Source organism: Rhagoletis pomonella, unplaced genomic scaffold, assembly GCF_013731165.1.
Source record: "Rhagoletis pomonella isolate Grant_MI unplaced genomic scaffold, Rhpom_1.0 Rhpom_scaffold_00002, whole genome shotgun sequence".
In the NCBI taxonomy this organism is placed as follows: domain Eukaryota; kingdom Metazoa; phylum Arthropoda; class Insecta; order Diptera; family Tephritidae; genus Rhagoletis; species Rhagoletis pomonella.
In genome coordinates, this window is record NW_023458556.1 from 94873993 (window position 1) to 94901930 (window position 27938).

Sequence of the window (27938 nt, forward strand, 5' to 3'; positions counted from 1 at the left end):
TCTTAATTATAGGTTGGAACGTGTGGTTGCTGATCTCGCGTAGACATAGATATTTACATTTTAGTGACGGTATGTCAAATCTCAAAATTCAAAAGTAATTATTAACAGGAATCTATACTATTGTAAACTTTTAGGGTATCTGAATATAAATATAAGATCAGTGGCGGATCCAGGCAGTGATTAGGGGTGGCGGGATCGAGGGGTATTTCGGTATTAAAACAGAAAACTACTTGGAGTTGTCAAAACTTTGGTTATGTAAGAGTTAAAAAAAATAGTAACTCGCGAATTTTCTGCTTTCTGATATTAAAAAATTATACAACAGGCATGCAAATCTTTAAGCGCTGTTATACACTTTTTTTCTGAAATTTATTTGTGTTACTTGCTGTGTTCTTAAATTTTAGTCTTTAACAATAACCATATCAGTCCAAGTTTCAAACTTTGTACAATATTTGGAAAAAAATAACAAACTTTCGCAAAAATTTCGATGTTTTTAATTAAGTTTCTTAGAAAGATATTGGGTATGCAGTTTTGTAGCCCATTCAATTTTAGTAAAATAAAGTGCAAGTTTGAAGTACCTAGGGCTGGCTTTTCGTTGATTTTTGGCAATTTTTATGTTGACGATGTCAGTCATTTTCTTCCATACGAAGTATGTTCGATGATTTTTTTATATGGAGAAAAAGAGCAACACCTTCAACAACAATAAAAAATGCTAAAGTTGTATGGGCTACTAATTAAAGACATCGAAATTTTTGCGAAAGTTTGTTGAGCTTTTTTTTCGCATATTGCACAAAGTTTGAAACCTGGATTTACACAATTTCTTTGACAACGAACAAACTACATTTTTATGAAAAAAGTAATTAAGATTAAATAATAATAAAATAAATAGTCAAAACTCGGCAATACGTGGGTGTAGCATAGTTATGATACGGACTATTTTTATTAGTGAATTAGCTGTTCTATTAAATCATTTTAAAATGTACTAAGTCATTGTTATTGTAAACTGAAAATAAAAATCAAAATATAAAGCGAAATATTATTATTAAACTTTTAACAAATTTGTAATCGTTTTAATTACAAATTCTGAACATAACATTTTCATATGTGAAGGGTTAAAATTTTTTAAATATTTCGTTTGCCAAAATTGTTTGCCGCAATTTTGAATTTTTGGTAAATGACTTTAGATTCGTAATCAGCGACCCTGGAAACCCCCAGATACCCAGTTTCATAGAATTTGAATTTTTTTTTTTCAATTTTCGTCCGCCATATTGGATCCGCCATTTTGAATTTTTGATAAGTGACTTTAGACTCGTAATCAGCGACCCTTCGCTACGGTTCAATCGATACAAGTAAATACTCGATACTTTTATTTTGATACCAAGCATTTTTTTACTCGATACCTTTTTGTTCGGTATCGAGTAAGTATCGAAAAAAAAAGTACTTGGTATCGAAATAGTGATTTCTACTACTTTTATCATTGTAACTGCAACTCAACAAATGACGCCCGTTATTACAGTTTTCGCGAAAAGTGCGGTCGTGTAGTAGAGAAAGTAGAAATCGCTTGTCTGGAAAGCATTTAGAAAAGTTTTTGTTCCTTGGCAGTGTGCCTCAAAAGCTATTTTTTTAATAAATATTTTGTGAATAATATACTTGTATGTACCAAAAAAACAATAAAATTTTTTATTTTAATATTTTTATGGAGCGGGATCGAACCCGCGTCATCGATGTGCAAAGTCAGAATCGCTAACCACTGAGTTATGCACACCGCGTAAGCTATTGTTGCTAATTCATTTCCTTATTCAACCTACTACCATCAAGTACAGCTGATTGCCGCTTTTTAAACTTGACAGCGTGGTTGTTATTGTAAATTCTATACATTAATTTTGCTTTTGCTTTATTGTATGAAATGTATAGAATTTACAATAACAACCACGCTGTCAAGTGTAAATAGCGGCAAATCAGCTGTACTTAAATAAAAATGGTAATAAGCCGCAATAAAATTGATAAATATTTTTTTTTTCATAAATAGTTTGTAAATTATATACTTATAAGGGCGCCCTTATGGATAAGTGTAGAATTTATATTTTTATTTTCAAATTAATTTTAGTTACTTTTTTATAAAGAAATATAGTTCATTCTATAACAAAAACCATGTATGTAAATCCAAGTTTCAAACTTTGTACAAAAATTAAAAGAAAATCAAAGTTTCATCAAAATTAAACACTTTTGATTCAGAATAAAAAATTTTTATGTAAACGTACTATCGTAAAAGAGAAGGCACGAGTTGTCCCTTCTTATTATCTACGTTCTTTCATGAAACTTTGTTGATTTGTTATTATTAATTTTTGTACAAAGTCTTAAACTTGGATTAACAAGGGTTTTGTTATAGAATGAACTATATTATTAATTAAAAAAAGTAATTAAAACTAATTTGAAAATAAAAACAAAAATAAAAATCCGAAACTTATCCATATTGGGTGACCTATACACTCATATGACTGATAAAATTTAAACCAATACTGTTCCTTGGTAATGTGCCACAAATATTAATTAATAATTATTTTGTATTCTTACTAAATAACTTAAATATAAACGTTTTCTATACCCGCAACTTTATTGGCTTTTTATTTGATTTTGACATACAATTTTTTAAATCATGATAAGACGTAATCATACGACCGTTTACAACAAAAAAGGGAAGTACCTCTCGAAAGAGAAGATGAAAACGATTCAAGTAAGTACTCGATACTTTGCCGATACTGAGTAGGTATCAATACTTTCAGTCAGTCAGTACAAGTACTCATTAGAGTGATACCTTAGTGGTATCGATTGAACGCTAACCGTCGCACAGTGCTTCTCCACCATATAGTGAATCGGCAAAATTAGGGGAGTTATCGCAGAAAAATTAAATTTGTTATGCTGATTCAGAATATATTTAACAGAAGCAGGGATTCCAATGAGGTTTTTTCCCCGTGTTCATGGTTTTTACAAGCTTTTATTTAACTTGCTCTTTATGTACATACCTAAGTATGTTAAGTATGTTTGTTAGGGGCAATCAGTTGTTGACCAACTTCCCGATGACCTAGAGACTTGAAATTTTACAGGTGGCTCAGAACCCGATGACATTGCAATACAAAAGATGAGTTAATCCAATAGGTAGCGCACGGGTCCAGATATTTGAAAAACCCACATTTATAGTCCGCTTTGGTTCATATTTAGAACGTATATTAACTACATAACAAGGAATAAGTCCACTAAAAATTTTATCGAGTCGATATATTTGGTGAACCAGTATTTATGGTCCGATTTCGTTCATATTTAGAAAGCTTGCTTTAAAAATATTTGTTTTACTATCAACTTATACAGGGTGTCCCAGAACTCAACGTCAAGCCGAAACGGGGTGACAGGATTGATTGTAACCATCATGAGAAAAATCAGAAAAAAAATCTATCCCATGCAGTTTGAAAATTATGGGCATTTTAAGAAAAACCTAGAAATTTGGTCAAACTGTAACCATTTTTCGGTTATTGTGGTTAATTTTTATTATATTTGTTCATTTAAACTTTGGAACCTTAACCCTAAATAACATTTCTAGAACCTAAGTCAAAAATAATGACACAGTTGCCCCAAGTTTTCTAGAATTAAGACTATTTGTTAAACTATGAATTAAAATTTTTTATAATTTGTCGACTTTGAAAGGCCCTCCTTAAAAAAAAAATGTACTAAAGTGCCTTGGCAAGTGCCATTAAAAGTTCGCGCATTTAATCAGGATTGTAAAATGGTACAATACTTGTTAGTTTCATACTAAAAAAAACGAGTAAAAAATAAAAACTTCAAGTAACCCGATTTTTGCTAACCCATTTTACTCAGTTCAAATGTTTTTTATTCGCACAAACTCTTGGTAGGTTCTTAATTTTACGGCGAAATGATGAGAGAGATGGATAGTGGACATGTTTGCCATGAGCGAGCGAGACAGATAGTGACGCCACTTTTACCAAAGTCAATAAAAGTAAGTAAAATTATTAACATAATGAAAAATCTTGACCTAGTTTAGTTTAGGTTTATTGGAATAAAAGTCAGATAGGGAAATAACATTTTTTATTACAAGAAATGTTCAAATTGTTTACCATCAGCCTCAATACACGCCCTACAATGAAATGAATGAATAGCATCACTCAAGAACGGCTCAACGGATTTGCTTCGTTTTTATTTCATTTTGGTTCTCTCTGTCTGTTGAAGGTTTGTAAAGAAAAAATTTAAAAACCGGTGTTGCCAGATATCTAATTATCAAAAAAAAAGTAATTTGAATAAGCCGCAATAATGCTATTCCACTGCGAATGTATGAAAACACTTAAAAGAGAAAAAAATTTGCATAGGGTTGCCACCATTCGAATAAAATCTCATGTCATGGTGTTTGTTGTCAACTCCTCTGAAACGGCTTGACCGATTTGTATGACATTTTTTTGTGTATATTTGGATATATATGAAATCAATCACATACTCATGGAAAAAATGGATGTTATTGAAAAACCGAATTTTTCATGCCGCATATCTCTGGAAGCGTTCATGGTAGAGTCCTGGAACTTGGTATGGAGATATATAAAATCAATTTAGAAAATGGGCGCGGGGAACAGGTCGTAAAGTGTATTTCATAGCGCTAAGTGAAGAAGGCGTGGCACCTCCTATAAAAACCAAATATTTCATACTGCATATCTGTGGAAGTGTTCATGGTAGAGTACTGGAGCTTGGTAGGGATATATATCAAATCAATCGCATACTCTTGGAGAAAAATTGGAGATTTGGAAAAGGGGGCGTGGCACCTCCCATACGAAATTTTATTTATTTATTTAATTAATCGCATACTTATGAAAACATTGATGTTATTGGAAAAGGTGCGTGACACCTCTCATACAAATCGAGTTTTTCGTACTGCATATTTCTGGATGTATTCATACTCTTAGAGAAAATTGGGGATATTTAAGAATGGGGCGCGGCGTCTTCCAAAAGGTACTGAAAATATTTCCTATCTTTGGGTGTATATACATAAAATTTTTTTTTTGTGTGAGTAAGGTCTCTTCGTAGTTCAGATTCTCAGTTTGACCTGCCAGGTGGCGCTGGAGTCGTGTTATTGTTAAAAATCTTAGTTATGATCCGACCTGGCTTATATTCGAGATACTTATGTATTGGTAACGGTAAGAGCAATAATAATAATAATAATAATAACAATAATAGTTTGGCGCTTACACATATGTTAGTGTTTGGCCGAGCTTCTCCTCCGACTTGAGGGTACGCCTTGTTGTTGTCACACAAAGCGGAGGGACCTACAGTTTTACGCCGACTCCGAACGGCGATTGTATTTGTATGAGAAGCTGTTTTTCATGGCAGAAAAACACTCAGAGGTTTGCCATTGCCTGCCGAGGGACGACTGCTGTTAAGAAAAAACCTTTTTTCTATATTTTTTTGCGATGTTGCTTTTGACCAGGGTTTGAACCCAGGTGATGCGGAGTGGAAGCGCGCACTGCTTACCACTACACCACGACGGCCGATACAATACTATTGCAAAAACGAGCCGCTGGGGCCGAGTTGATACTAAAAATCGTCAAGTGATAAAAAGTGCCGTGAATGTCCGATTACATCGACGTGCTGTACCACCGAGTATGCCGAGCTCCCATGTGTTGCGATTGGCCCAATGAACGTGATTTGCGAGCTTCATTCGGATACCCCAGGATTGAGTTGTCCAGGGGTCAATCTCAAATGACCAGCATTAAATCTACCATCAGAACCATTGCGCACCTTGATAAGAGCTTTAAGGTATTTCGACTGAAATAAGTCTGTGTATATTGGATTTCTGTAGAACAACGACACTCACCAATTTTTATTGTTGCTGCCAAGGAGTAAATGGGAAAAAGTTCTTCAAATTTATTTCGTTTTGCGATTAAGCGTGCTGTGAAACGACAGATCGTTGTAGAATTTCAAGAACTTCTTCACGAACATACACTTTCGTTAGGTTATTAAAGACGACAATGCAAATATGCCTTCTGACAACCACCAAAACGTTATATTAGCAGATAAATGTATCACTGGAAATCGTGAACGTGAATTGTTGGTGAAAATGTTGGACCAAAATATTTCAGTAAAATAAATAAATTTTGGGCGGGACGAAGTTCGCCGGGTCTGCTAATGTAATATAAAAACCCACCGAAATAGGGCAAGCGGCAACTTTCACGTCCATGTCAAAAGTAGGAATTTTAAAAATCAAAAACAATAAACAAACAAATTCAAAACAAAGAAATGGTTTTTGCTTGAATTTTTTTAATAGAAGCAACTCACATACGTTAGACAATAAAAATACAAAGCACTATGATAACAAACAAAACATTACACAAAGTTTTAATGGGCTTTATATCACACTTTAGTAAAAATAAGCCTATACGTAATTCCCCAGCTGGCAAAGCAATTAAAATGTGTATGTTTCGTTCTTTACAAAAAAAAAAAAACTTACTGCTCCCTTTAATTTTTTCATACAGTTGATGTTTCTGGCTTTTACAAAATGCAGGGAAACCAGACGGCGTTTTTCTTATTTTGGTACAATATGATCGTGATGTATTTCCAATTTCTATGTCAAAGAAAAACAACCCACAACATTTTTTGCGATTGTAGAAGAATAGGTGTATATTTGCCAGAGCTGGGTCGTAATGATTCCTTTAGGAATTAAATTACTCCCAATTACAGATTACAAGGAATTGTTATTAGGAATCAATTCCTTCAGTACACAGCAAAGGAATCGATTACTTTTTAAATTTCTTGAAGTAATTTCAAATGAAATTGGTTTTTTCTTTAATTCCATTACAAGGAATTTCATATTGTAATTGGAATAAATTACGTGCTAGTAATGTAATTTTTTTTCCAATTCCTTTGAAAGGAATTGAAAATGTAATTGATTTTCTTTCAATTCCATTACCTGGAATTGCAAGAGTACTTTAGTTTTTTCAATTACTCAAAGGAATTGTAAAAGTAATCGAGAAACTGAAAGTTCATTCACGAATGTACAATGTGGAATTTTTGTTGTGGTCAAAGATTAAAATCGAAAGCACACATTGGACATCTTCTATGTATATCTATATATATAAAAATGTTGTGTTCGTATGTCACGGTCATCAAAACCCGAGAACGGCTAAACCGATTTCAATAATTTTTTTTAAATTATTCGGTATAATACCAGAACCAATGATATCGCAAAAATTTGGAGGGTTGCCACTTATTTAAAAAATTTTAAACCCAATTATATTGATAAAATAAATGAATTTTTACAATATGGGTATCAAGTTAAAGAGTTTTAAGAAAGATAACTGCTGGAAGTATTTTTTACGAGGGTTGCCACCTATTTGAAAATTTAAACTCAGTCAAATTGTTAAAAAAAAATGAAATATTGCCATGTGGGTGTGTCAAACGAAAGAGTTTTAGAAGGCTTACCGCCGAAAATATGTTTGAGGAGGATTGCCATCTGTTTGAAAATTTAACTAAATTACATTGATAAAATAAATAAAATATTACAATAATCAAATTAAAGAGGTTTAAAGGTACTGGTCCAATGCAGGCTTGCTTTGCTTGCTTCGCTTTGAGATCTGTCAAAAGTCATTTGGAATATACTAAAACGTATGACGGGTGGCCAAATGGGAGCTTTGCTTCACTTACTTTAAGCGCCTCAAAGTTTCAAATAGGCAAATGTTTTATTTGAAAGAGTTTTGTAGGCTTTTGACAAACAAGTATGTTCCCGTTCTAAATAAATTCAAACAAACTGCTGCACACTTTTATGTAGAAATTTTACTAAATTAAAAAAGAATATATGTATAATGTATGTATGTTAATAAAATCGATTCTATGATTCCATATCTATATTTAACATGACACTGGCTTAAAGTGAAAAATTGCTAAGTCCATTTTTACAAATTTTACAAGAACTTTGAATACAACATTTTGCATGTTTAAAGCAAAGCAAAACTCCATACGAATCAGAAGGATTCGATCTTTGTTAAAAGATTTCGTATTATTTTGGCCTTATCGGATATTCGAGGTCTCTTTGGACTTAGAAAATTTGTCTTTCATTGAATATAAACGAGAAAAAATAAAACAAGTACCTTAATCCTTAATTTCTCTTGCCTCCTATATAAAAATATGAGGTTCCATAAAATGAAGACTCAGCAACTTTTCACACAAAGCTAGCGATATTTATGATGTCAAACTACTGGTCAGTCGTCGCTTGAAAAATCGATATTTTTTAGTTTTTTGTTTTTAATAAATGTACATATATTTATATATGTATGTATAATTATTACCATTCCTTTGAATTGCAAAAATTAATTCGCATTAATTTAAAAATAAATCTGAAAATATTGTTTTGTATTTCTTTTTTTTTTAATTTTCTAGAATTTTGTGGAAAAATTATTCTTAGTGTAAGGGAACAGACCTTGACTTTTTAACTGCACAGCTGATTGCTTTGACAGCGTTCCAAGCCGCCATTTGGCCAAACAATTTAAAGTAAGCAAGGCGTTCAAAGCAAGCCTGCATTGGGCCAACGCCTTAAGAAAGATAACTGTTGGAAATATTTTTGAGGGGGGCTGCCACCTATTTGGGAATTGTAACTAAGTTAAATTGATAAAGTAAATGAAATGTTGGCATGTGGGTGTCAAACTAAAGAGTTTTAAAAAGGCTTACAGTCTACCATGAACACTTCCAGAAATATGCAATGTGAAAAGTTCGGTTTATATGGGAGGTGCCACGCCCCATTCTCCAACCATGCAAATTTTTCTCCATGAGTATGGAATTGGTCTTATATAAGAATATATCACCATACCCAGTTCTAGTCCTCTACCACAAATATATGCAGTTTGAAAAATTCGGTTTGTATGGGAGGTGCCACGCCCCCTTTCTATATCGATACTTTTTTTAGCCTATAACCATCCTTGGAAAGTCTGCAGTAGATTCCGAAATTTCAAAAAAATCGGTACGGCCTTTCTCGAGCTTTGCGAACAGAAAAAAACGCCTTTCAAATATATATTAGTATAGACTAGCCAATATCTGCTGTTTTGCGGCTTAAAACACTACTACCGATGAAAATCGATGGATAAATAAACAAGTTTGCAAGGGTTAAGTGAAAGTGCAATAATTTTTTGTATGAAATATTAGCAGGAAATAATGTTACCCATACGCCATATCGTACATGACCGTATGACCATGTTAAAGTTTGAATTTTTTTCATTCGCAATGAAAACTTAAAATGAAAATAACTTGACTAAATGACCTTATCTAAAAAAACGGTATACAGATCCGTAACATACGACTTAAAATTAATTTTACGTCTCTCGGCGTTTTTTGTGTAATTTTAGCGTCGTTGTAGTGTTATCATCAAAATTTAGCCATAGCAATGAAATTTGTTTATAAAACTCTTAGGAGGTAGGATCTCCAGTCCCACAGGGCTCGTAATTCAAGCGGACTCTATCCTAATTTGTAACGCAGCATACCAGTAAGAGTACTTCAAAGGCCCCAGAAGGCACGCCATTTTGGGTAGAATTAAGGGTACCATAATATACTCAATTAACTCAGTGCATTTTTATAGATACGCAGGGATTAGTCCAAGAGAACAGCAGCGCCCAAGGCAGCAACATTTATGGGTCTCATCTGCCGCGAAGCGCGTTAGCGGTAGGATCTGGAAAATTTAACCGTTACCCTATAAACTGAACAGCTACAGTTTAAGCTATTCAGTTTTCTTAAAGTCCAATTAGTAATACTACTTAGGTATAAGTTGTTTATTCAACGCAGTTAGCAACCACGAAATTTAACAAAGCTATTGCAATTCAACAGTAAAAAATTTCTTTTTTATTAATTTTTCGATTACTTTTTAAATTACTTTGAGGAATGGAATTGGAAAAAAAAATCAATTACAATTCCAATTCCTTTCAAAGGAATTGGAAAAAAAATTACATTTTCAATTCCTTTCAAAGGGATTGAAATAAAAGAAATTACATTACTAGCACGTAATTTATTCCAATTACAATATGAAACTCCTTCTAATGGAATTAAAGAAAAAAACAATTCCATTTGAAATTACTTCAAGGAATTGAAAAAGTAATCGATCCCTTTGCTGTGAACTAAAGGAATTGAATCCTAATTACAATTACTGAGGAATGTAATTGTAATTGTAATGTAATTGCATTTACCCAGCTCTGATATTTGCAAACTACTGCAAAGAATGGAGTGTCGTATCATAAAAGGATCAGAGAATTCACGAAACAAACAATAATTTTGTGGTCTCAGGTTTCCTTCAAACCGCATGCATATGAGGGCGGTTCCGATAAGGGCGAATTTTATTTGCGCGATTTCTCGCGACCTCACTTTCAATGTATCTGCATACATTGGTTAAGTGACTTAAAGCGATGTCGCGAGAATTCGCGCAAATAACATTCGCTCTTACCGGAACCGCCGCCTAAGTCCGCATTGTTATTTTTTCTCATTCTTCCTTTTGTTTAGCGCTGTAACCGCTGAAGAAATTTTGGCCGAATCTAATAAAACACGCCAGTCGTTTTTCTTCTATGCCAATTGAGATTTACGAAAGTTATATTTTTTTATTTACGCATGTGAATTATTTTCAATAGGAATTTTTTCCAAACCAGTTTTGTTTTTAAAGTGGTTGCCCCTCGGCAGGCAATGGCTAACTCCGAGTGCATTCTGCCATGAAAACAACTTGCCATAAAAATACGATCGCCTTTCGGAGTCGGCGTAAAACTGTAGATACGTCCCCTTTGGAAAAGCTAGGACAAAAACTAACATATTGTGTAAGCGGCAATCTATATATCGCCAATCTATATATCGCAACCTAAATCAAAAACGGTCACAACTAAAAAACCTTAAATGTTCAGGAAATGCAGAAATCTGTTGATGTTACACAAGCGGCGCCAGCAAAATAAAAACAGTCTTAGTAGTATTTTTCCATTAATGGAAAAAAATTAATTTGGAAAAATTTTTAGTCGTGACTGTTTTTGATATAGGGTGCGGTATGTAGAAGTATTTCATAAATATTTTGGTGCGTTTTGAAGTATAAAATCCATTGAAAAACGGAAGAAAACGGCATCCCTAATATTTCAACTTATGCCAACCGTTTGTAATATGAAAGAGAAAAAACATAAACAAGAAACTTTTTAACAAAAAAAACTGTTTTCCACAAATATGTTTAAATGGAAGCAAATTATTAGCAGGAGGAGAAGCAGGACACTTCAACCAGTTCTCGTCCTTTTTAAGGAACATTAAAAAAATAAGCTGCTAGTTTCGAGCTAGCGCAAAATTAATTGTTTGTTTTTTGTTTACAAAAGAATATTTGCAAAGTATGTATGTCTATACTAAATGCAAAATTGTAAAATATATATCGCTTTCATTCATTTCTTCATACAGTTGGTTCTTCTTTTATAGAAAATTCATACGGCTTATAACCAGATTCATACCATGTAAATGCACCATTAAGTTTAGCTGCTTCAAATTTTTTAAACATTGTGAAAGAGTTAAATTCCGCTCAGCGCTGCAACATTTCACAGTAGCATAGGACTTGTCTGAACACCCCAGATGTTTAGTATGATCAAATAGCTATGGATTGCCGAGATTGACGATATGGACATACATACTACTTACCCTCAAGCCTAATTGGACCTTTAGCCAATCTGGTTTCATATGCTCTTCAACCGATATAGTTAGCCCAAATATATTATTCAGAGTCTTTATTTCTATAGATAAGGCGTCAGTTGTTTGTTTCCAAGGAAACAATTTCCACACAGTTGGAAAAATAGGATCGAACACATATAATCCCAGAGGCGGCAGCTCCAGTGCGCATTTTCTGCTATTGTAGTTACCTGTTTGAAAAGTCAATGAATAAAACTATAAAAATCAAGCTTTTATGTGTGAAAGCTTTTTGGTTGTGAAAACAAATTTGCAGTTTCGTTATAACAAGTCAAGTAGTTTGGTTCAAATTTGTTAAATGGAATTGCTCAGTATACATATGTATATTGGGGTGGACCAACAGTAAAGTCGGAATTGTAATGCTCTCACCCCCTAGGATTGTTCTATAGCGAAAAAAAGTATACCCCTATTTTTTTATTTTAAAATCAAAAAATATTTAGAGGTCCCTCGAAGCGCTGAAAGTTTTCCATGTATTTTTATATGGGAAAAATAAAATTTTTCGTAGAAATGGTATAGAGTTCTTGAAAATCAACATTTTTCGATCGGAAAACTCTGGTTCTCTTCAGGAGACTTTCAATAATAATACCCAATTGTTTATTTAACCATTTTTTAATACTAACGATTTTTTATTGGTCGCCCCATAGCATTTTTGGGGATTTTTGTGGGTTTTTGGCGGACCTATAAATTATAGTTGCGATGAAAAAATGGTTAAATAAACAATTGAGTAACATTATTGGGAATCTCCTGCAGATAAACAGTTTTCTGGTAAAAAATATGGATATTTAACTATTCTATACCATTTCTACGAAAAGTTGTTTTTTCCCCATATAAAATACATGGATAACTTTGGGTGCTTTGAGCGACTTCTAAATATTTTTTGATTTCAGAATAAAAAATAAGGGTATATTTTTTCGGTATAGAACAATCCTGGGGGGTAGAGCATAAAAATTCCGACTTTACTTCTTCGCATGCATTTTTGGACCACCCTAATGTATATACAATCACACTTGCTAGGGATGTTAATTTTTCGGCTTTTTTCCGATCCCGGGATTTTCGGGATGGCGTTGTCACAATCCCGGGATCCCGGAATTAGTCCCGGGATTTAGATATTCATTACTCTTCAACAACTTGAATAGAAAAAATTGCTTCTATATTGTTTGAGAAGCTCTCCTGCCATGAAATAAATAATAAATAAATGGGTCTGAAACCTACTTTTTTATTTAAAGTGGCGTTTTTATTTTTTCTCTCTGACCGCAGGATTTATTTTGAAGGACTTTGTTATTTCAAAAATATGATTAATTCCAAAAATTGTTAAAAAAAATTCAATGCAATGTAGAATAAAAATATGGGTAACAAATGCAATAGGAAATGTCTTTAGAATTTAAAAAATTTAAATTTTTTGGATTCACAAGGACGAATAGGTAATTTTTAAGCTGACAAAGTTAGAAGAACGAAATTCGAGGATGTTATCGAGTTTATATAAGCCCATAACATATAATTTTTTCAAAAACAAATTTTAAGAAATTTCAAGGATAAAATTTTAAAATTACATTTTCAATATTTACCAGCCTTTCGGCACCAGAAACTTTTATTTTTTTTTTTTTTAACTTTTTATTTTTATTTATTGAATCTGCCCTACCTAAGAGCCTAACAATAAGTTTTCGAATCTTAATCTATTCACTTAATTTACATCCCCTAGTTGGGATAAGTATTTTCTTAACTGGCCCTAAGAAAAGATTACGACTGGGCTGGTAAGTCATTCCTACGTACGTAGTCTTGAAGTCCTGTTGACACGCAATAAAGATCTTGCTAAATGATTTGGGTGCACTAAAAGCCTCGATACATATTTCGTCTTCCGTTGTTCTGTTTCGGTTCGTACTTCTGGTATTCTCAAGTCGCGGTGAATGTTCTCATTTCGGATATACCAAGGTGGTCCGGTGATCGTTCGAAGGATTTGAGATTGCGAAGGACGAAGGATTTCGATGTTGCTGCTGCTCGCGTTTCCTCATAACTCACATCCATAGGTCTATATCGGTTTTAAAACTGTATTGTAAATAAGTACTTTATACTCCAGACTCGGGGGTGAGCGAGAGTTAATAAGCCAGTGGAGAGAATTAGCCTTCAGCTTGAGATGAGTCCTTTTAGTCACTATGTGGTTTCGCCAAGTAAGTCGCCTGTCCAGATGGACCCCTAGGTAAGTGACATGATTGCTTTGTGGTATTTGTACGTTGTTCAAAGTCCAGGACGGACAGTTACTCCTATTCAGTGTAAATGTAACTTGCCTATATTTTTGCTCGTTAACCTTTATTTGCCAGTTTTCGAGCCAATTGGCAACAGCTTCCATATGATTGCTAAGAGCGCGGTTGCTTGTAGAGGACACTTGGAGCGACTGATTATGGCAGTGTCATCGGCAAAAGTGGACATTATCAGGCGGTCGTTTCTAGGAATATCCGCGGTGTATAAGACATACAGCATCGGGCCAAGGACACTGCCTTGTGTCACTCCAGCTTCGATTGCATGGGCTTCAGAGATGGTGGCGTTACATCGAACTGCAAACTTTCGATTATAAGTGTATGACTTTAGCAGTTTGTGTGTGCTTTGTGGGAGTAGCATCTGTATTTTATACATAAGACCGTCTAGCCAGACGCGATCAAATGCCTGGGCGACGTCAAGAAATATTGCAGCGCAATATTCCCTCTTTTCAAACGCTGTTGGGATTTCGGTTGTTATGCAATTTACTGGCTCGATTGTTCCATGTTTTTCCCTGAAGCCAAATTGGTGAAGTGGTATTATGTTGCGGGCTTCCGAATGTGGGGAGGTGCGCAGCATAAGAAGTTTTTTGAATAATTTCGACATACACGGTAGCAGGCTGACGGGCCTATTGGAAAATTGCTGCGTTTTGTCCTTTCCGGGCTTTGGTATCATCACAATAGTCGACTTTTTCCATTGGTGAGTGAAATGTTTTGTGATTGCGTTAAATAGCATTCAGATGCAAAGTACAGCACAATTTGGTAGCTCAATAATCATTTTTGGGGTTATTAAGTCGTGCCCTGGGGCCTTATTTGGTTGCAGTTGATCCTTAATTACTTTTGAAATTTCTTCAGGTACAAATTTCAGCGGCTCACATTTTGACATATTGGCTACGGGTGGTAGTTGAAAATCATTAGTTGCGGGGTTTGGCCTAAAAACTCCGAGCCCATTTGCCATTATGGGCCCGTACTGGCATTTCAGTCTCTATTGGCGCATTTAGATTTTGTCGGTGAGAGCTTTTGGATGTACCGGTACTGTGCGTACTGTTCCTTGTTCTTGAGGGCTCTCGTGAGTGCATGTGTGGCCGCCTTGAGCAGTTGTTTTGATGCTGGTGATCTATGAGTCTGTCATATCCGTCGTAGGCGTCGTTTTTCCAATACAAGCATTTCAATTTTCCTATTGGTTAAATTATATTTTTTATCTTGCACATAACCTTTCTGGGGTGTGGAAACGCTAGCGGCTGCTCTAAGTGTAATTCAAGAGCGGCTATGGTTTTCAATATCGGTCGGCGTATCTAAATTTGGATCGAGGTCTATATGCGCACTGATATATTTTTTATACTTTAACCAATTTGTAGCCCTTGTCGTGAGCATATAGGGTGACTCTTTTTCTTGCGGTGAAAATACAGGTGAGTGGTCTGATGAGAGATCTGCAACTGATTCTGTACTAATAAGGCCGCGAGGAATTTCGTTGTCCACGAAAGTCAAGCAAATCCGACAACTTTTGCGGGTCTGCCGGCCAATATGTAGGCTTTCCAGGAGAAGCGTAATCGAGTTTGTTTCTTCTACATATAAGTGCGTTGTATAATTGCTTGCCTTTAGGGTTAGACAAGCGTGAGCCCCAGTGAGGGTGCTTCGCATTATAATCACCTGCAGCAAGGAAGCGCTCTCCCAGCGAACTGAAGAAATCCATAAACTGTTTTTCTGTTATCGTGAAACGTGGGGGACAATAAACCGCGGACAGCGTAATATCACCTTGCTTTCTTTGTACGCATATTGATGTTGCTTGCAGATAATTCTCGGCAACTCCAGTCAAATGATGGTGTTTAATCCGGTTTCTAACTAAAATACCAGTTCCGCAATGCGCCTTTCCATCTAGATGGTTCGTGCAATAAAAGGTATATCCCAAAATGTCGAAATATATCTATTAGTTAGGTGTGTTTCAGCAAGGAGTATTATGTGAATTTCCTTGTCCTTAAGAAATTTTTACAGCTCTAGTTTGTGGCGAGGAATGCCATTTGCATTCCAGAGGGCTATTTTAAGTGAGGTCATTATCTTGTTTGCTGAGTAGCAAGCATTTGAGCAGCGTATTTTGATTTCGCAATGAGTTCTTGCATTGTGTTTTGCATGAAAGTCATGAAATTCATGATCTTTTGTTGCATCGACGCTATCATAGCTTCGATATTATATTGTTTTCCGTATTGTGCATGGGGATGCTGTTATTGCGGCGCAACTTCAGGTGCTGTTTTTGTAGGGGCATGGTTTTCTAAGCCTGATTTTAAGGCACTTGCAAACGAGGCGCCATTGACGCTGTTTGATAGACCTGTTGCGACGTGGCTCTTTTGGCGAAGAAAACGTTAGGATTCGTTTCGAACGGAAGCCACGCGTTGGTGATCCGGTTTTTTAACTCCTTATAGACTGGACAGCCTCTGTAGTTTGCTGTGTGATTTCCACTGCAGTTACCACATTTTTTTGCACGCGGGTCTTCTTTGTTTGATGTGCAAGTGGCAGAGACATGTAACTCTCCACAAGCTGCGCACACTGAGCGAAGTGTGCAGTAAGACCTAGTATGACCATACTCCTGGCAGTTGGTGCATTGTACAGGGCCATTTCGCTTATGCGGTTCTTCCACAGTTATTCTACGATGCAGCAGATATTCAGAGCTATCACGGAATCCATCGTAGAAAATCTACGAATTCAAATGCCCGCTACGAATATGAAAAAATTGCTATCACTGAATCCGAGTGAACTCGAAAATATCGTTGCCAGCTTCGAATGCTGATTCGAAATCAGTTAGTGCAAAGGAAACAACAGACATTTATGTATGTCATTTTGCTCACGCTGCCCCGTCAGGCGCAATGGCCGAGTGTGCAAAGCACTAGACTGCCAATTGAGAGAGCCGAGTTCGAGTCCGAGTCGTGGGCCAGTGGAGATTTTTTTTCTTTTTTTATTTAATTTTTGTTTATTTTTTTGATAAATATTTTTTTAGTTTAATTTTAGCTTAGATTTTATTATTTTAAATAGAAATTTTTTTTTTTTAAATAAATTTTTATGATATTAAAGTAATTCGGTGTATTTCCTAATAAATTGTTGCTAAACTATTATTTCGTCGATTCATACAAAATATTAATTCATTAAATAGCGTCTAGCAGATGAATGCGTGTATGTACATACATATGTATGTATGTATGGCATTGGTATTTTACGTCTACGTTTACACAAATACATGGAATTATATCAAACTATAACAAATTTGGAGTATAATAAATATTTAATATTAAAAATAATGCAGCTTTCTTCCACTGTTTTTAAGATTGAGTGATTTTAAATTTTGTTCCGACAGCATAATCTCATCGTAGAGTATCTGTACGAATCTTCATAACGAACGGATTCAATGAAGGCTCTCTACGAATTTCGAATTTACGTTCGTAGCCATTCGGATTCTGTGATAGCACTTTCGTAGATTTCACGAAAATCGAAGCTACGATGGATTCTGTGATAGCCCTGATTGTATTTTATAAATTGGATGCACATCATTTTTGCCTAGTGGTTTGTTTTCAGGTTCGAGCTCAACTTTAAACATAGGTTGAGGGATTTTGTTCCTATTAAAAATATTCATAGCAGCTTTTGGATTGAAACCATGTTCTTTAAGTGCTTCCAAAACTTCCACAGCTTCAACGCTTGGTTCAATACCTTTAATTACAATTTGTAGACCTTTTGCACTTTTATGTTGGTATGTATAAAATTTTGTGTTTGTGTCATTCAGGTATTTGGACACTTTTCGAAAATCCTGTTCGGAATAAATTTGAACTTTAGTTTCGCGAATATTTGACTTAGATAGTGGGATGATATGAAACTTATTACTACCGATTAGATGAGTAATTTTTTAACAAGGTTTAGGAGGTTTGGCATTAGTAGCTTTTGCAGCACCTTCAGAAATTTGGCTATTCACATCATCGGCATTGTCTCTTAGCAGTGCAAATCTATTCGTACTGACTTGCTGAGTTGAGTTTAGGCCGTTTATTTTGTTCTTACTGCCCGTTGAATTTTGCGGACTAAGTGTTCTTTTTAATGTAACATAGCGGTCCATTCCTGTCTGTATGGCCGCATTTTTAGTTGTTTCGTTTTTCAACTTTTCTTGCGCTTTACCTTTGTTGGTAGTGAAAGTGCTTGCACTCAAGTCAATTTGTGCTTGTTCAGCAAGAATAGGCCGGGCTGTTGACATCGCTGTGCAGTCGGCAGGTACCGGTGTGTTTGTTGTTGTTGTTGGCGCGATTGAGGTAGTAAAAGATGTCACTGTACTAGTTGTTGTTGCAGCTGCATTTGGGGATATGTTATCGCTTACCGAATTTGATGTAAGCGTTGGGCGTGAAATGTGATACGGCACAGGTGATGCGCACTCTTCACTCCAAGACATCGTAGTCGTCGATGGTAAGTTTGGAGGGCAAGTCCGCTGACTTGAATCTTGAGGAGCTTTGAGGGTGGTCGATGGATTGGGCTTTGCGCTTTCGCTGTCACTCTGGGACCGAATAGAGAAATATGCGTTGTTGCGTTGAACTGAAAGCCGGCGCTAATTTTTCTAGCGTTGCTTCTGGGCTCGGATTTCAGCTTGACTCATCGCTTTCTGTTTTCATTTGGTTTGTTTGTTTAATTATTTTATTTATTTAAAAAAAATTTTTTTTTATTAAATTAGCACGTTTTATTAAATTAGCACAATATTTGATGATTACGGAGCGAACTTAAAAACACGTCCGCACCCTTCGACGTTCGACGTACAAACTCCAGAAACTTCCCGGGATTAACATTCCTAATACTTACGTATTACATTTTAAAGCTTATTAATATGTATACTGCACTCCATATTCCAGAAGGCAGTATGTACCTTGGATTGGTCTTCTATTGGCATATATTGTAGTGTTGGCTAGATCGAGTTTTTACTTCCGTATGAAAAGTATGGCTGACTTCCAAAACGTCAATTGCTTTGCATACGTACAAAGTATAAGGTTCCATAACGTCGAACTACAAAATATTGACAATGTATACTGCTCCAAAACGCAGCCGAAAAGTTATCGAAACGCATCGCTGGAGCAATCAGCGCATCAGAAATAAAGTTGATGCTTCGTTTGTTATTGGTTAGCATTGGTGTTTTAGAAATGGAAAATTCAGAAAAATTTTTCATTGCTATATTGAATATTTAAAATATGCAATGTATATGGTTGCAATGTGTCGCAACTCTGCATATACAAACAGTTTGAATACCGCAGTATAACAGTTTCCAAACATTGTATTGATACGTTTTGGAAGTCAGCCTATGTATAGAAAATCTAAAAAAAGGATGACACATGAGCAAACGCTGGGCTATAGTACGTACGATCTAGGCTATTCGTGCACTCTAAAAACTTAAAATGCGGAAGGTAAAAATATACCGAGCGAAAGCTTATGATCTGAGCTTAAAACGTAGAATTTCCGGGTGATTATACATACCATAAAAAAATAAGTTGGAATTGGTTCAGCAATGGAAAATCAAGTACGTTTTTATTAACACATTATGACAAACAAATGAAATATAGAATTACTAGATTAGCGGGGAGATCAATATACTACGTTATTGTTATACATCTGCAAATGGCTTAATGCAAAGTTTAGTTTGGAATGAAAGGTTTATTAAAAAATATTATTGGTATAAACCGGTGGTGGGCGTCAGCTTTCCCGCGGGCAAAGCTCCTTACAGATTACTATACTAAATGTATACCTTCACTCCTCCCCTGTTGTTGTTGTTGTTGTATCGGCTGCAACAACCCCGCCCACATCGGCTAGTCTCTCAGTCGTTGTCGTGAAGCTCAACTAACGAGAGACCCAAGAAGCGTGCTGCTTACATAGGGTCCGTCCATAAGGATAGAGACGTTTTGTGGGCATCTTGTCTACTCAACCTGCTGCAGTAGCCAGAGCGAAGTAAGGCTATTGTGGCCCGAGTCTCCCGATGCAGACGAAGCTCCGTCTCGTCCACGTCAGGTGGTTGTGGGCTCAGAACGGCATTCACAGGTCTGGAGGCTACGCAACTTAAGACCGACTCCCGCTCAAGGCCTGTCGATATATTGTCGGGTCCAGAGGTTGCTTTATGAACCTCTGTACTTCGTCCTTCAGTTCGTATAGATGTCTTCTGACGTGCCTTGGCGAGGGCTCTTGTGCAAGCGTTTGTTCGGGTGTCAACGTCTGTGGCTCCCTACTAAGAATTGCTTGCAGAGTAGAGATGCCGTTTTAAATCGATTAAATCGAAGATCGATTAATCGACCCCGTCCGATTCGATTTTTTGTCGATTTTTTAGATCCGATTCGATCCGTGAATCGATCTTAAAAGTTCGAGAATCGAAATTCGATTTTTCCTCATTTAATGCATATTAATCTACAGTTTGCCCTTGAAAATCTATAAAATTTTAATTTGAGACTGGTACCAAAAATGGGGAAGATTGGTACCACCCACCTTGCCTTAAGAGCAAAGACCAAAGAATTCAACGACCTCTCTCTCTCCGACTACAGGGCTCTCCAGGAAAGCCTCTTGAAAATAACTCTATATAAAATTATGGCTATTACTACAACAAAAACTCCAAAAATTGGAGATCCAAACTTTGTGCTAATTTTCATTACAATTTTACATTCTTCAATTACGCTTTTTAGAAAAAAGTGAGTAGCCCATTGAATTTTAATAAGGTATGAGGCATGAGGACTTATCGTTAATTTTTGGCAATTTTTTTTTTAACGCTCATACACATTATCTTTCAGATAAAAAACCATTTCGAGCATACGTTTTATGGGGAAAATAAGCAACACCTTCAGCAAAAAAAATTGCAAAAATCTAATCTTCAAAATTACACTTTATTATACTAAAATTCAATAGGCCAGTACGAAATTTTTTTTTAAAGACTAACGAAGGAGTGAAATATTAAGTTAGCGAAAACAAAAAAAATCCAAAAAGAATGTGTACGTAAGCTTTCCAGTGTATATACAATACAATTTTTGAAATAGCGGTTAGTTTTGACGTAAAACATATTATTTCTTTCTTTTGTGATAAAAAAGAACACAATTTCGAAAAATGTGATCACTTTCCTAAATTGGGCAAAGAATTTGTGATCTTAGGTCTGTTCGATGAGCGCACTAAACGTGTAGAACATTGCAGTGCAGAACAGTATCTGACATTTAGCGCAAGAAAATGCATGCGTTTCTTTTTCTTCTTTACAGCACCGCAGTCACTTCTCTTCTGTGCCAACTGACGCGAATTGGAAATGCCAAGTGAAGCCAAGTCGTCTTTCCAACGCAGAGGAGGCCTTCCTCTTCCTCTGTTACCAGCATCGCGGACCACGTTGAATACTTTCAGAGCAGAAGAATTTATGTCCATTCGAACGAAATGGCCAAGCCAGCGGAGCCGCTGTATTTTAATTCGCTGCACTATGTCTATATCGTTGTAAAGATCATACAGCTCATGGTTAAATCGCCTACGGTATTCGCCCCTCTCGAAAACTCCAAGAGCCGCTTCATCAGATGTTTTCATTGTCCATGCCTCCGCGCCATACACCAGGGCCTGGATTCTGTAACTGAGTTTCCAAGTTTACACTAAAAATTGTGTACACTCTTCATTTTGCGATTCAGAAAGTGTGAGAATGAGTTTTAGCTGACAAAATTTTGCACACTTCCTCATTTTGGTATTCAGCAAGTGTGAGAAATAAGTTTTAACTGTCAAAACTGTGTACACCTATCATCCAAAAACTCACTGAAGTTTATTCGGTGAGTTTTTGGCTGAGTTTTGCAATCGGTGTACACTAAATTTTCTCAGTTACAGAATCCAGCCCCAGCACCAGCATGATGAGTGACTTACAGAGTGTGATCTTTGTACAACTAGAGAGGACTTTAATTCTCAATTGGCTACTCAGTCCACAGTAGCACTTGTTGGCAAAAGTGATTTTCTGTTGGATTGGCATTATTATTGGTGTTAATACTGGCTCCCATATAAACGAAGTCATCCCTTGTCAAATTTGGTTTGGAAACAAACCGGTTTCGGCATTGTGCCATCTTCAGTGTAATTTTTCGTTCGAATAATTTTTGTTGGCCTTTATACTCCTCGCCTTTATACTCCTTATTAACTACCTCTTTCTTTTGATAGGTACGACTTCTTAGTTTTGCAGTATTTGCGGTGATCAATAGGTAGATGAATTGTTCTGGCTTGTTTTTGCTGGCAGGTAGAAGTCCGTGATTTTTACCTTCTTTGTTTTTGTAGTTATTGGTCGTGGCCATCGATAGTTTCGATAGTCGATAGTCACAACCATCGATAGTATCGATACTATCGAAAATGTAGACACTATCGATAGTACTATCGATAGTTTTGATTACAACAGTCAAAAAATAACTTTTATTGAAAAGAGATCAGAATTGCTAGAATATGACGATATTTTCTTTTTTAAGGAACAAAAGTTTATCAACGATTTTTAGCTTCAAGTAGCTTCTGCGCTCTGAAATATGTATGTTGCTGAACAATGTATGTATGAGTGAAAACTATCGATAGTGCTTACAAAACCATCGATGTTTTCGATAGTCAAAACCCATCGATACTATCGATAGTTTTCAGCTCTACGGAGAAGTTCTGTTGTTTGTTCAATCTTCATTGTTGCGCATTTATTTTTGATCATGTGATTTGCGAAGTTCGATTCTGTTGTAGCCTCTGGTTTTCGTTTTTTCTTATTATAATACCTTATGTGTTCTCGATACCTTGTTTTTTTTATATTTCGTCCTGTTTGTCCTAGGTAGCTGTATCGGTACTCGCAGGTTAACTTGTAAACTCCCAGTTTATCTAGGCGGTCTTCCTCGCATATTTTCTCTTTCAGTATTCTTCCCACAGTGTTCCTTGTTTTAAATGATGTCTGAATGCCGTACTTATGAAAGAATTTGGCAAGTTATACGATGTCTTTCCCGTGTAAGTTAGAACTGCCCAAGTTTTTTTATTGTTTTCCTCTTCGCTTGTCTTTTTCCATTTTGTGTCCTTTCTTAACTTTTCAACCTGGCCTCTCTTATACCCGTTATTTTCCGCAATAGCATATATTGTATCCGGTTCATTCTTGTAGTCTTATTCTGTTAGAAGGGTCCTTTCAAGCCTCCTTATTAGTTGTCTAAGTGCTGCATTTTTTTGTTGGTGTGGATGGTTCGAGCTGTTGTGTATTATTGTATCTGTGGCTGCTTTCTGTATATCGAAATCTATCTAGCTCGTGGTAGTTTATTTTAATTGTTAAATCCAGATAATCTTTTTTTCCTCTTCCGTTTCCATAGTGAATTTTATATTCTGGTCTTGTTGAGATAGTCGAGTATCTGCTTCTCTTTGTTTCCCTCTATTAGACATATTACGTAATAGGCATATCTCCCGTAGAATTTCCTTGTTGGTCGATAGTTTTTCCATATATTTGTCCTCTAATGTTTGCATGAATACTTCCATGAGTATTGCTGACGTCGGATTGCCCATCCCTACCCGTTCTTCTGTTTATATATCTCATTATTGAACCGTTGATTAGTTTTTCAGTTTTCTCAAATGCGGAGCCATTGGCCATCAACCTACAGTTAGTGCAGCCAATCCAAACCTTGATGGAAATAATAGAGAAAATAAAAGCCGATAAAAAAAACCCATGAAGAAGTATGAAAAACTAATAACTGAAATAGGGTGCAATAAATTGGGAAAAGATCCTACTGAAGAATACCAAGCAGCAATAAAGAATACCATAAAGAAAAGCACAACCATAATAAAGGATAATCTAGCATATAGACTAACACTTATGAACCCGAGTGTCCCTCCGTTGATTGCCTTGCCGAAGATACACAAACCAGGCACTCCGATGAGACCTGTCATTAACTACAAATCTGCTCCCGGATACAGACTCTCCAAGCACCTAAAGACGCTGCTGAAGGATAACCTGGATTTACGCAATATATATACTATTACGAATACAGCAGAACTAATCGAGACGATGAAATCATTGAAGATCAACAAAAACACTAAATTCGTATCATTCGACATTAAGGACCTTTACCCACCGATACAATATATTTTTTTTTAATAAAAAACGAAAACCAGGGGCTACAACAGAATCGAACTTCGCAAACCACATGATCTAAAATAAATGCGTACCAATGAAGATTGGATAAACAACCGAACTTCTCCGTGTATAACATAAGGCAAAATCGGGGAGCTAGCTCTCGTTGAGTGTAGATGTGTTTTCGGTTGCTCTCTTAATCTGCTTTGTTTCTTATCGTGTTAAACACATACATACGTACATATTTTAAATATGGACTTTTGCGGAAAGTGCATTAAAATGTTTGCAAGGAATGATTCCTCAGTTGTGCCCTGCATTGGTTTTTGTAAAAAACGGTTTCATAGGGCCTGTTGTGAAGGTTCTATCACGGAGTATGACGTGAGGTTGTTTTCAACCAACAGGAATATCCGCTACCTGTGTCGTGACTGTGTTGATACTCCGGATAAAATTTGCGAAGCTTTTTAGTCGATTAGTGTCACTCAGAAAATGGGCTTAGAATCAATCATGACTGCTTTTGAAGTAAAAATTAAAGACTTAGTTACGCAGATTGACTTTGTAAGAAATCAAATTATTTTAGTGTCTGCAAATGGGAACAAAAATGCCAATTGTATTGATGCATTAACAAGAGAAGTAAGTGCCCTGAAAAGTGTTGTTGTTGATGTGACCACTTATAACAATAACAACAAAAGTGGCTTCACCGGTTGCCGATCTTCGGACATGGAATTGCTCACTTTTCCGCCGCTCACAAATCCGATGATTAGTAACGGCGTATCCTCGTTTATCTCTACTGTCAGTCGCAAGGCGGTAGCAGATGCTGGGGAAAAATCAACAAATAATCTTGAAGCTAGCACAAATCATAATAATAATAATAATAATATGCCTGAACAGCATAACTCTGCTTTATTGCCGAACTGTCAAGTGAACGCTGTAAACGATGCTCTTTCATCTGCTGCGTCTCCCATGGGTTCTGCTAAACGAGCTGCCCAAATTACAGATCTGAGCTACGCTGCCGCTGCTGATACAATTTCTGTGCAATCTAATGTTAATCGCGCTGTTATGCCTGCTGTTGGTGCTGTTGCGGAAAACGACACTGATGTTATTGCTGTGGATGTTGTTAGGCGTATTGAGTGCACTTGCCCGATTTACAAAGTTGACTCGGCTGATGTCTCTGCTGCTGCGCCAGTTGCCAGTAAAGTTTTGTCAAGTTCTGCTTCATCGCCTGTCGCTCTATCTACTAATTCCGCAGTGCGCGACCTTGCATACTCTAATCCAAATGTAAGTGCTTTAACTGCATTAGGGTGCGCCAATATGAGTTTACCTAATAACACAGCCGCTTCGCCTTCTACGCGCATTAATGATCTAAATGATATCGGGGATAATGTAGCTCGTAACAATAATGTTAAGAAAGTGAATGATCTGCGGGTTTTTGGATCCAGTACTAACGCTGATCTTAAGGTTGCCGAGCATTTAAAGTAGCTTCATCTCGCTTCGTTTATGCCATCAGTGGAGACTGATGATATACTTGTATATGTAGAAAAACATTCGGGCATCTCTAAAAATCCTTAATCCTGTTTCAAACTTGTGAGAAAGGTGCTGCAACTGAGCCTCTAAAACATGTGAATTTTAAATTGGATGTTCCAGAAGGGCTCTTTCGTAAGCTGCTTTTGCCCCAAATCTGGCCCGCTAATGTTACGGTTCGTCCACTTCGTTTTTTACAAAGAAATGAAAATCAGTCTCAACCAGCCTAGTAAATGTTAAACCTGCGAATGAGCTGAAAATTTATTTTCGTAATGTGTCTGGCATGCGATCTAAAGGGGATGTGGTTCGCAGACTAAGCTCGCATCTAGAATATGACATTTTCATTATAATTGAAAGTTGGTTAACCCCAAATTTCTTTGATGCTGAATTCTTTGATGCTACTCTCTATAATGTATTCCGGAAGGATAGAGATGAGATAAAAACTGGGTGTTCGAGAGGTGGTGGAGTTTTAATCGCGATACAACGTAAACTCTGTTCAACGTCTATCAATATGAAAAATACGGACTATATTCTTGATCAACTATGTGACGCAGTGTGCGGTGCCCGGGTGGACTACTCTTTCTGTGTGCCTTATATATTGCCCCGAACAGCAATTATGGGCCGTTTTCACAGTCCTTAGTTAACCAATAGATTAATGTTAACCAACCACTTTTCATTTCACAGTATCAATTTGACTAATGGTTGACTGATAGTTAACTAATGTACATCCATTAGTTAACCAATAGTTAAAAACAGCTGTTTTACTATTTGTTTGAAAGGAAAAAATAGAATTTGGAAAAGTTATTTTAATGAGAAATAAAAATTAAAATACCTGGCTTTATTTAAAATGAGCATGCAAAACACTGACAGTGATGAAGATTATGACTTGTTGCTAAGGATTGTGATTCAACGTCGAAAGAAGATAGTACAATGTCGTCCGAATTTCTTTACTCTTTACGATGAAAAAGACTTTCGAGAACGTTTTCGTTTATGCAAGCAAGCCGCAAGAGATGTTTTGGAACTTATTGGACCCAATATACAACCTGGTATTGTCCTTCGTGTACTTAGATAAGAATCTACTTTTATTTTATTAAATTTTGCTTTATAGGAACAATTCGTTGTCCCCATAACATGCTGGATTTGCATTGAGAATTTATGCAACAGGAAGTACACAGAAACTGATGGCAGACGCGACCGGCGCATCTATAAGCACTGTATCGAGAGTTATTACCAGGGAACGGATTTTATGGAAATTGCCTTTTTTTCTGCTAAAGAGATAGAGTATATTCGATTAAGAATGTCGACGATTTAGCTTTCCCTGATTCCATATATACACATTTGATGTTGCCTTTTTTTGCCTTCTTTAAGATATTTGCCTTTTTTTGCCTTTTTTAAGATATTTGCCTTTTCTACCTTTAAAAACGTGATTATAACATTTACAATTTTTTTTTTTAACGATTAAAAAATATACACATGCTCATGAGGCTTATAGAAGCGCAGGGACCTCTTGCCAAATTGGTGTTGGAAAAATTCAAAGCCGTTTTCTCAGCTAACGTAGGCTTGCAGACAATAAGGGGTGTGCATAAAATTGTAAAGGGCGAGGAAAACACCCCTATTCCTGACAATATGAACGTTTCAAACGTTCCATATTTAAATTGGGCTCCACTTGTCGAGCGCACATTTAGTACATTCAAGGCTTTTCTTCGCGAAAATCGAATGAAAATGCTGCCAGAAAACTTCAAAATGCATCTTGTGGTTCAATGTTACTACAACTATACAGATTAAAGTTTTATGAGTTAGAAACTCGAAAGGATAAAATAGTCAAAGATTCAAAGTACAAATTTTTCATATAATGAACCTAGTTCATAGTTTTTCTCTTTTTACTTGTAATATAAACATTTCTAAAATAAATGTATTTTTTGATTGTTCTTCGTATTTTCTGTCATTTTTTAGTGCCTTATTTTGCTTTTTTTGCAATACCTAGTGCCTTTTCCTGCCTTTTTCGCTATTTTGTTTTGCCTTTTTTGCAATACCTAGTGCCTTTTCCTGCCTTTTTCGCTATTTTATTTTGCCTTTTCCAGCCTATTTCGTTATTTTATTTTGCCTTTTTTATAGGTTTTTAGGTCCTAAAAATCCGTTCCCTGGTTATTACTCTCGTTTCACATGAAATTGCAGGATTGCGTAAACAATTTATTCAGTTCCCAGTAGCTATAGAAGAAATACACAAAACACAAAAAGATTGTTTTAATGGTTTCGAAATTCCCTCGTGTGATCGCTGCGTTGGATTGTACACACGTGAAGATTCAATCTCCAGGTAATTTTTAAATACATAAGTTGTTTAAATCCCTCCCACATCCTCTTAATTTTTTCAGGAGGAGATCATG

At 36.0% G+C, this 27938-nt stretch overlaps 1 protein-coding gene across 1 annotated transcript in view; it reads right to left on the reverse strand.

The window, feature by feature from the left end:
- The window catches only part of LOC118734207 (asparagine synthetase domain-containing protein CG17486), a 212510-nt gene that overhangs the window by 115630 nt on the left and 68942 nt on the right, over positions 1-27938 (reverse strand). Inside the window, exon 2 of the mRNA XM_036463928.1 lies at positions 11677-11894. Coding sequence (XP_036319821.1) covers positions 11677-11894 — 218 coding nt within the window. The remainder of the gene's footprint in view (positions 1-11676; positions 11895-27938) is intronic.